Here is an 11,098-nt window from a genome sequence, read left to right on the forward strand (position 1 = left end):
CCGAACGCATGGCCGAGACTGTCTTGTACTCCTTTCCGCCCGTCCATCCGACTGTGTGCCCGTCTGTGAACATGCAGCTAATCTCGTTGGCTTGATCACAGCAACACTGCACACACTCTTAACTTAGAGAGTGCCACAAAGGCTACAAATGTCACTATTACTTCCTTACTTACTCCTGCAACCAACCATGTATTTCAAGGGGGAGTGGTTAACCAGCCTACGAAATGCTTTGACGTCGCTTTTTTAACATCGTCAAGAGTGGATCGAGCAAATCATACAATTGATTAATTGGGAGACCTAAAGGTCAGAGGTCCTTTGACGAATGACTGTGAGCTTCTGTTCGTGAGCGATTCCCACGACCCTCTACCATATTGCCGAATTTTGTGGAAAATTGACAACACAGTATACTGCCAAAACTGCGAAAAATGGTGACCCCTTCGGTCTTGACCCCTAATTATAGAAAGAGGATTACTTTCTAACCATGAATTGTCACCAAACTATAGGTACACATGATCTCAGAAGTGCAACAACTACAGCACACAACAGCGCATGCACTGACCGAGACCTTTCATCTATCCATGTGTGGTTACAAACTTGCTGCCTTAAATGAATTAAGACATGAATTAAGTCTTAACCATAGACTGTAAAAAATATGGACAAAGCGTTCCCCGGGTCTAACATGGACGTAAAATGAAGCCTGTTATTCCTGCACTGTAAGTCGCCATCTTTCTAGATCCGTTTGGGCCCAGCTGGCCATTGGCTGGCTCCGTTTGGGCCCAGCTGGCCATTGGCTGCCCAGACAACGAGGCGGGACTTCCCCCCTTCTTCTCCGTTGGTTTTTATTTTGACTCGAGTGGGTGGGGACTCCCGATCATAGACTGTAACGGTAGCCACGCCCCTCAGAACATACGCGACTTTATGGTCATTTATTTTATAAATGGGACCATAATTTTCCAAAAAGAATATTATGACATTAGAAATGAGACTTTAAACTAGTGACTGGAAGCAGAGAGTATTCATGACCATGTTTATTAAGGTAATACAGTCTAGGTGAAGTTGGGCCCAAATACATGGACTTCTATGGGGCTATGGGGTTTTTTTGGGTCCAGTGACAGCGCCACAACAGGCCATTATATGAACTTTCAGGAGTTTCAGGCTTCACAAAATATCTGTCTGACTGCCCCCCTGGTCTTAACCTAATTGAACCCCTATAGACTCTGTTTACCACTCATCAATTAGATTTATCACGTGTGATATAGTTACTAATGGTACTCACAATTACATTTTATACAAGGTTGGATGCTTGTACTCGATGACACACTGAAGGTGAGTTAACTACTCAGAATAAAATACATCTTGAATAGACCAGCTGGTTCTCAAAGTGGGCTCTGAGGAGCAACGACCCCCAACAAAATTAGTTAATTAATGTAGCATAAAAATCACTTTTTTTTTTACTTTGCCTATTTACTTTGCCTATTTCCAAAATAATCTTGAAATAATGTTAACAATGTGGAATGTTTGAAACATTTTAAACAACACAAATCTTTTTGCCACAAAATATTTTCAGATGTGGGATCTGTGGCAACATAGACCCAGTAGCCTATAGGACCTATATTATAATTGTTTGGGGGGTCCAGAAAAGGTTTAAGCATCACTGGGGAAATGTGGGGATAGTTCATCGGAAATAAATAAATTAAAAGGGGAGGGTCAAAAAGTGATCATGTATCCCGCCATTTGATAGGATCCTCATTTGCTCAGGATGTCACTGAAACTATGGCGGGGGCGCTATAAATAACAGCTCGTCCCGTAAGCGGACATTGTTGCACCAGGGGCGAACTCCAGGCATACCGGCGGCGGGGCAACGAGAGCTGGACACAACCCGAGGAGGAGCAGACAACATTCATCTTAAACTGCACACGTAAACTACGACTGTGACAAGATGTCTTTCAAAACGGGAACGCAGCAGTCTTCGTACAGAAAGATGTTTAGCGGGGAAACAAGACACCAAGTGAACAACCGCTCCACTTACTCCGGCCGCCAGTTCTCCAGTCCGATGCAGCGCTCCTCTTCCTCCTCGGCCCGGCCGTTCGGTGGGCTCTCCTCAGCACCGCAGAGCGCCTACGGCTACGCGGCCAGAAGCCAGCGGGTGCGGAGCAGCAGCGCCGCGGCCATGCCCCGGCTGTCCTCGGACAGCCCGCTGGACTTCTCCCTGTCCGACGCCATAAACACCGAGTTCAAAGCCAACCGCACCAACGAGAAGGCGCAGATGCAGTCCCTCAACGACCGCTTCGCCAGCTACATAGAGAAGGTCAGTGCCGCCGGTGCACGGTGGAAAAAGTACTGCAATGTGGAAATACTTAAATGGCCGGAATTCAAAACTGACTGAAAATATGCAAAAGTATTAGTATCAAAATGTACTTAAAGTGCCAAAAGTAAAACTAGGCTACTCATTGTGCTTCAAGTTTTCAAATGTATAAAAAACATTTGAAAATAGCAGATCTACAAGATCACAGTGCATTGCGAGCAGTAGATCGGCTATTTTCAAATGGAAATGTTTATAGGGCTGAACTTGTTAATGTAGTGATAATATTCAAAATCTACAAAAAGTAATAAACTAGTTCTATAACTGAAATTGTCAAATAAATGTAGTGGATTAAAAGTAGGCCTAAAATATTTGCCTCTGAAATGTAGTGGAGTATAGAAGGAAAAGTATACAGAAAACTTTACTCAAGTAAAGTACAAATACCTCAAACTTGTACATTGTATTGTACAGAGTATTGTACTTCACAGAGGCTTGCCTGGGTGTGGCCATTACTGAGGTGTACCATTAAGCGCAGCAGCACTGATTAGCTACACCTGGCCTACGGAGCACCTGCTCCATGGATTACCCCTCAGTAATGGCCGCGCCCAGGGCACCCCTCTGTGAATTCGTCTATAGCCGAAATGTAGCCTATACTGAGTTATATTTCCACCCACTGGGAAAAGGTGCGCTTCCTGGAGCAGCAGAACAAGCTGCTGCAGGCGGAGCTGGAGCAGCTGCGGGGCAAAGGGACGTCACGCATCGGAGACCTGTACGAGGAGGAGATGAGGGAGCTGCGGCGCCAGGTGGACCTGCTCACTAACGAGAAGGCCCGGGTGGAGGTGCACCGCGACAACCTCACCGATGACATCGATACTCTGAAGGACAAGTAGGATCTATCTATCTATCTATATACAGTATAAAATGCTGCATTTATATAGCGCCTTTATGCAAGGCGCTTTACATAGATTGTGCATTACATTCACCCATTCACACACCGATTGTAGCGGAAGCCATGCAAGGTATACACTTCGACATGTAGACAGGAGGAGCCGAGATTCGAACCGCTGACCCATGGATCATTGGACGACCTTCTCTACCTCCTGCTCCACCTCCTGAGCCACAGTCGCCCCTGTGATCAGTCCCTAGTGTAGGACTGATCAGCATTCTTCACATTAATTAGCCTACGCAGGTTTATCAAGCAAATGTGCAATTGTGCACCAAATGCACATTTTGCAGACTGTGCCAAATTTCATATGACAGCACCAGCTTTGTGGCTCACTGAAAACTGAAAAGCCCCCCCCAGGCAGCCAATTCAATTCAAAGGGCTTTATTGGCATGAGAAAACATACGAAGCAGCCATGCATTCACCCACCCACCCACCCACCCACCCACCCACTCAACCCTCTCCTGGTCCCTCTCTTTTCACTGAAGGTTTGCATATCTATGAATGCTGTTGAAGAGTGGAAAGGAAAAGCAGTCAAGAGTTGGAGAGAGGCCAGAGAATAGCAAGTGGGTCCTATGGGTGAAACTAGAATGTCAACAATCTCTCTCTCTTTCTCTCTCTCTCTCTCTCTCTCTCTCCCTCTCTCTCTCTCTGTGATAGGTTGCAGGAGGAAATAGGCTTGCGGGAGGAGGCAGAAGCCACCATGCAGAGCTTCAGACAGGTATGAGCACCTGACTGTGGAAAGCACAAATTTGTGTCTCCTACTAGTGTTGATTCCGTCAACTAAAACTATGACGAAAAATATTCGTTGACTATCTTTTTTTCACTCAGTAAAACTGAATAAAAACGAAATAAAAACTAAGCTATCGTGACTAAAACTATATGAAATGTTAGGGAGAGACTATAGTGGAGAAGACATCTAGTATAGAACTATTAAAGACAAGTCATTTTATGTTTGGTTGCATCTTGCATGCTGAAAATAGCAGATCTACAAGCTCACAATGCGTCGCAGTGCAACACGCTGTGAGCTTGTAGAACGGCTATTTTCAGCATGCAACCAACTCTAAAATCAGTCATTACGACACCATCAAGGCCTGCCAAAATACATTTTAGTCGTCTGAAATCTTCTGGTATTTAGTTGACTAAAACGAGACTGACAAAAACATTTCAGATGACTAAAATATGACTTAAACTAAATCAAAATTTGCTGTCAAAATCAACACAAAGCGTCCCCTTACCTCACAGCAAAAAATGTAAACAGAAACACGTGCACCATTATCACGATTAGTGACAATTAGTTAATGATAAGTTTCCTTCTTTCTTTCCTCTATTCCCCCCCATTTCTAATTATTGATTTCCTGCGTAAATTCTACTCCAGTGGTTTACAACTTTTGTCTCATGTACCCCTTGAGCTGTTTTGCCCTGCTTTATAGACCCCCCTAGCTGGTTTGGGTCCAGTGTTGAGCATGGATACCGTACTGTATATTGGTTTTGACATACAGTACGTGTGAGAACTCCTATAGTGGATCCTAGGGAGAGCACCGCCCCGGAACATCCAAACCCCCAGGAACGCGCCCAGGGGGCCGGGACGGTTCCAGCGAGCCACCCCACGCGTGTGTGTGTGTTAGGCTGCACAACAGTGACACCAACCAAACCAAACCAACCAAACTCTATTTTCGTGCTCGGACAGACCCAGACAGCCACCCAGCCAGCTAACCACCCAGCCAGCCACCCACAGACACACACAGCTACTTAATGAAGTGGTTGCACCACTTACAAAGCAACAACAACTAAGTAATGTAGCCAAGAAATGCATATCATGAAAAGCATATAACATTTGCAAACATCTTAAAACTGAATTGTCACCAGGAGCCACATTTTCAAACAAATTCCCTTTATCCAATTATGGGTCATCATGAGCTAGGGGGAGAGGAATGTGCTGTCCTGATGACACAACAGCAGCTTCTGACCCTGTAATCCAGCACAGCATTGTAACAGAGCTGTGGCCCTCGTCTGGCACAAAAGGCCAAGTTGTGACTGTTGGGTTAAATCGGCCCAGCAATAAGAGGAGATCATTTTTGCCCGACTGACTGCTCGCTCTGGCTACAAGTACAACAGTGTCGGCCCCGATGTGGTTATCAGAGCGAGATGACAAGCCACCATGTGATGTGTCTGTCTGTCTGTCTGTCTGTCTGTCTGTCTGTCTGGGGACTGCACAGTGAAATCCTCAGTGTTCATTTATCTGTGAAGTGGACTATTACACCCTCACATTTAACAGTATTTTACTGTGTGGGAGGCCCGCCACAGAGTCTGCACGTTCAGTTGTTTTATTATTATTATTTGTACACTTAAGAGTTGCCAATTATATCTTAAGTTGTTAAGTTTGTTCTCCTGATTTTTGTTGTTAAGCCAATTCCCTGAATGAATTCCCCAATCCCTACACACATTCTGTATAGTCATGTCACTGCCGCCCATTTTGGCTCCTCACAACGCATACCACCGCTGCGCTGACAGGCCGGTGCCCAGACCGCCCGAGTCTGTCTGTCTGTCTGTCTGTCTGACAGGCCGGTGCCCAGACCGCCGGAGTCTGTCTGTCTGTCTGTCTGTCTGACAGGCCGGTGCCCAGACCGCCGGAGTCGCTGGTGCAGCGTCAAAGACTGCCTTCCCGGCTTCCCTCCCACAAATACGGCCAATTGTGTTCATAATGACAGTTTAGCATTTTTAAATGACAGTGAATTATAAGCCTCCGCGCATTCAACGAACTACTGGAACAACTCCATAGTCGTAGAAATGAAAATCTGTGCTAAAGTTAGACCAGGTGTTCCCAAAACCTTCCCGCTTGAGACCCAAAAGACACATTTGGTGTCTTGCAACCAAAAGTATTAAAAATACATTATGAATGAATCGCATAGATGCTCAAAACGGCGCTTGCAGTAAGTACATCATTACCGTCCACCACTGGGGAACTGTGCTGAATAGCGCACTTTGTTTTTGTATTTAGAGCTGATACAGTACCTCAATTACCAGCCAGCCGATGCACTGACAAAGCACACCGTTGTGCCCGGGTGTGAGATTGCTACAGACAGGCTGTTTACACGCACGCACGCACGCACGCACGCACGCACACACACACACACACACACACACACACACACAGCTCATATGTTGCCAATCCCCCTTAATCGAATCACTCAGGGTGGAATGAAAGATGCTCAGTTGATGGAGAACACTTACAAAAAAAAAAAAAAAACACAAGAAAGACCCACAACAGTTGGTTTATATTGGATGCATGTGCTATGGGACCTTGCTGACCTGTGCGTGCGGGTGGTATGTATGGGAGTGCAGTTTAAAAAAAACAGAAAATCTGTGCCAGCAAGTGCATAATGCACATACTGTACATTACCTTCACATTAGATTAAAGTCACCCTATTGTCATGGCACAGGATGTGGACAATGCAGCCCTCGCTAGACTGGACCTGGAGAGGAAAGTTGACTCACTGCAGGAGGAAATCAACTTCCTCAAGAAGCTGCATGAAGAGGTGAGCGTATTTTGTGGTGCCTCAACCCATTAAACATGCCATGACATACAGACTGCAGAAAAATACATCTCAAGTCAGACTCGTATCAGGCGTTTCAGGCAGAGCATTCACATATAATAGACACAGCATACTTTAGTAACGCACACACACATAAAGAGAACTAAACTAGATAAAGAGTATATTGTAGTTGTTCCATCACAATATTATATTATGCAGTGTGGCCAAAATTCCTGCTCAGACACAGCCCTTCTCTTGAACCCAATTGCTGCAGTCAGGAAATCGTCTCGTCAACAATTATTTCAGTCGAAAATTTGCTGTATTGTTTAAAGACAGAGGTCCTTTACTCTGGAATACACACATACTTATTGTCAACTCCTCATCTTCACTTCAGCCTCATGAATCAAGCCTCTCCACTTGCTTCTACCATATAATGTAGCCTTATTCTGCATACACAGACGGACACGCATACACTTTCGCACACTCACACACAGACTCATGCACCCACACGTTCAACTGCACACAAGTGTATTTGTTTTTTGTCATACCTTATGTTTGATTACTTTGTCTAATTTACTATTTCTTTATTATCTTCGTGAGAACCATGCATCAACCATGTATAAGCCCTTTATGGGTTTCTTTTCTCACCTGCACTTATTTTTCTCTTTTAATAAGTTTACCTTTTTGTACCGTTTTTTCTTTATTGTGCGAATAAATAAAACTAAAGGGCACAGTCGTGTGACAACGTATCAATGCCCTGTTGCCCCCTGCAGGAGCTGCTGGACCTGCAGAGTCAGATCCAGGAGCAGCTGCATGTGCAGGTGGACATGGACGTGGCCAAGCCTGACCTGACCGCAGCTCTGAGGGACGTCCGGCAGCAGTACGAGAGCCTGGCCTCCAAGAACATCCAGGAGTCTGAGGAATGGTACAAGTCCAAGGTATAGAGAGCATGCACATGCATGGTTTTCCCATCAGGACACGCCCCCCCCTCTAGACTGAGTGGCAAAACATTGAGCAGCATGGAGTGTTGGGAGTTTGGAAGCGCTCGTGGGAAATCACTCAACCACCTGTTTCTAAATGTCACATAATGCAGGAGGCAGCAAAATGTTGTGTTATTGAAAACAAGCACTTCCAAACTCTGACACTTAATAATCAAATGCAGGGCATTTCTTGACAGAAAGTAGCTCATAACGTTTCTATGGTGGATTTTTATGGAAAGTTTTCCCGCATAACTTCCAGGTACGATGATGTCACACGCATACCTTCTATAGAAAGCTGAGAGAATTAAGTTGTGCAGTGATTATTTCCGGGGCCCGCCTTCAGCGTGATGGTATACTTGAAATTTTAATCTATCTGGCGCTCCATTCAACATCTGAGTCATGACTGGTTTAACCCATTTTTAGAAGAAATTGTTTTTGTCGACGTCAGGCCTAAATGGTTTAAGGTACATCTCTCTCTCCCCCCTCTTCTCCCACTCTTTTTCCCCTCCTGTCCTCTGCTTTGATTGCCAGTTTTCTGATCTCACTGAAACTGCTGCCCGTAATAATGAAGCTTTGAGATTGGCCAAACAGGACGCCAGTGAATATAGACGCCAGCTGCAGTCACTTACATGTGAGGTGGATGCCCTCAAAGGAACTGTGAGTATACTGAGATATACACTTGCATTGCACGATAATATTAATTTGCAACATCAGCTGCAAGAAGAGGGTGCCATGTAGCCAGCTAGTAGCTACCTACATGGCTACCTACATAGCTACAGTATATTTGGTTAAATGCTAGAAAGAGCATATTCGCCCATTATCCGTCTTGGCTCTTGTTAATGTTTCCTTAAGACCCTGAAACATTAACTGTTCAATCGCTTCAAGTTATTTAGGTTAGGATACCAACATCAGCTCATTGCCTGAAATTTAAAACTGCATACTTTTGACCAAACATTTGTGTTTGATTGCTGATGGCTGGTGGTGTTCTGTCCCTCCCCCCCATCAAACAAAAATGTTTGGTCAAACCATGTGACTCCCATTGGAAAAGCATTGTGGTGGCCTAAAAAAATGATTGTTTGATGGTGTTTTATAATGAGGCCTTAGTATTTTCCAGTATGAGAACAAGCCAACCAAGACTAAATATACTGACGATTTCGTCAACAAATAAAAATGTTAGGAAGGGTCGAAGGGACTAGTGGAGAAGAGATCCAGTATGAGCAATTTTACACTTGGTTGCATGCTGAAAAATCAGCCATTATGACGGCATCAAGGCCCGCCAAAATACATTTTAGTCGACTAAATCAACTGTAGATTTAGTCGACTAAAATCCTATTATATTTAGTTGACTAAAACTAGACTAACACAAAGACACTCCAGGTGACTAAAATGTGACTAAAACTAAATGAAAACTATTCAAGAGACTATGACTAAAACTAAAATCAAATTTTGCTGCCAATAGCAACACTGCACTGTCCAAAAAGAGTTGGGGGATGGGGGAGTGGGTGGGAGAGGATGAGCAATCTAACTGTATCTGTACATGTCTGTATTGTCTATTGTGCACTGTCTATCTGTGTAACTGCACTGTACTGTATGTAATGTTTTTCCCTGTATACGGGACCCCCTCTAAAATGAGATGCTGCATCACAAGGGGCTATCCTTTCAATAAATTCTGACCAAATTCTGAACACATCTGTGCAGAATTAATTTGCACCACTTTGTATCACTCGCTCCCCTCCCTGGCTGTCGTCCCAGAATGAGTCCTTGGAGCGCCAGCTGAGGGAGGTGGAGGAGAACTTCTCCATGGATACCAATGGTTACCAAGACAGCATCGTCCGCCTGGAGGAGGACATCGGCCACATGAAGGGCGAGATGACTCGTCACCTCCGGGAGTATCAAGACCTCCTGAATGTCAAGATGGCCCTGGACATCGAGATCGCCACGTACAGGAAACTGCTGGAAGGAGAGGAGAGCAGGTGGGAGAGTGGGATTGTGTTTTGCTTCTGTCAGACCAAACATCTAAAAATATATATACTGTATATTCTGGGATTTCCTAAAAAAACAAAACAAAAACCTTTTAAAGATTGATCATCAGGCTTTAATTGAGTCTTGAGAGTTGAGCAACTTGATCTCTTTAAAATATAACGGAAGGTTTTACAAGTAAAATCAATATGATTGAAAATAGCACTGGCAAAGTGGATCCATCATGTCTGAAAACCACTACCCTGAGACTAAATGGCAGAGTGGTGTTCATACTTCATTGAATTAAGCTAATATGCAGCAATAAACCACTTAAACCCAATTATTGAACAGAGTCCCCCCCCAGGGGTCTTTACTAGGCCTGGTAGGCCACCTCCTTTTTCTGTCTAGTGTCTATTGTACACCAGGATCTCTTCTGCAAAGATAGACCATCTACAAGCTCACAGAGTGTCGTATCGCGACACATTATTGAATGCTTTGACGTGAGCTTCCACTGTTATTTTCACCGAATGTTTGAATACCGGTATGTGGTTATGTGAACACTGTGGTTCATGTGGTTAAATAGTTTAGTAGTCCACTTCATTCATTAATATCCTCTTGCATTTGCAGAATCTCCACCCCGTTGCCAAATTTCTCTGCTCTAAACCTGAGAGGTAGGCTTGGCTTCCACTTTACTTGTCTTGAGAAGATTAATTTGTGGTGTGGAATCATGTCTATTGTCACTTAATAATACATCCTGTCCCATTATATGACCACAGAAGCCATGGTTGATTCCAAAGCTCAAGTTGAAAGCACATCATTCAAGAGGGTCCATATCAAGACAATTGAAACCAGGGATGGTCAGGTAGAATCATACTGAAGCATCTCTCAGTCAATTTAGTCATTTTGAATTTTCCGATGGTCAATTTAAACGCCAGAAACACACGACTGCTCATCACACTAACTCTTGTCTCCTCGTCCTTCGCCAGGTGACCAATGAGTTTAACCTGGACCATGATGATGACGATTTGGAGTAATCTCCCCATCTTAGATGACAAATGTCCATTCTCTGCAGTAATGGACAAATGCATTTCCCTGATTCTACAAGCAAGCGAGCAAACCAACCAACCAACCAACCAACCAACTATAGTACAAATGCTTCTAAAAGTGCCTTTATATGTGAATATCCAGTATGCTCCTTAGTTGAGACGGGAAAAAAAAATAGTATTGTCGTTTGTTTACATGTGTTTAGACAGCTTTTACATTAGAATAATATCATTTAATAGAAATACTTTTTGAGGTCCACTGTCCACAAAATGTCACAAACACAAAAAAGTATTTTTGAACAGTACAATCCAATGCGCACGCTTCCAGGCATTAT

The 11,098-nt window shown here is 44.1% G+C and overlaps 1 protein-coding gene across 1 annotated transcript; it reads left to right on the top strand.

The window, feature by feature from the left end:
* The first annotated feature begins 1,961 nt into the window (after positions 1-1,961).
* On the top strand, positions 1,962-10,856 carry LOC310870341 (vimentin-like). The gene is made up of 10 exons (XM_083781524.1): positions 1,962-2,308; positions 2,986-3,188; positions 3,906-3,966; positions 6,689-6,784; positions 7,555-7,719; positions 8,293-8,418; positions 9,514-9,734; positions 10,348-10,391; positions 10,497-10,582; positions 10,707-10,856. The coding sequence occupies exons 1-10, from the start codon at positions 1,982-1,984 to the stop codon at positions 10,752-10,754; spliced, it is 1,377 nt and encodes a 458-aa protein (XP_083637650.1). The 5' UTR covers positions 1,962-1,981; the 3' UTR covers positions 10,755-10,856.
* The last annotated feature ends 242 nt before the right edge of the window (positions 10,857-11,098 follow it).

Source organism: Protomyctophum parallelum (assembly GCF_964188405.1).
Source record: "Protomyctophum parallelum genome assembly, chromosome: 14".
Lineage (NCBI taxonomy): Eukaryota > Metazoa > Chordata > Actinopteri > Myctophiformes > Myctophidae > Protomyctophum > Protomyctophum parallelum.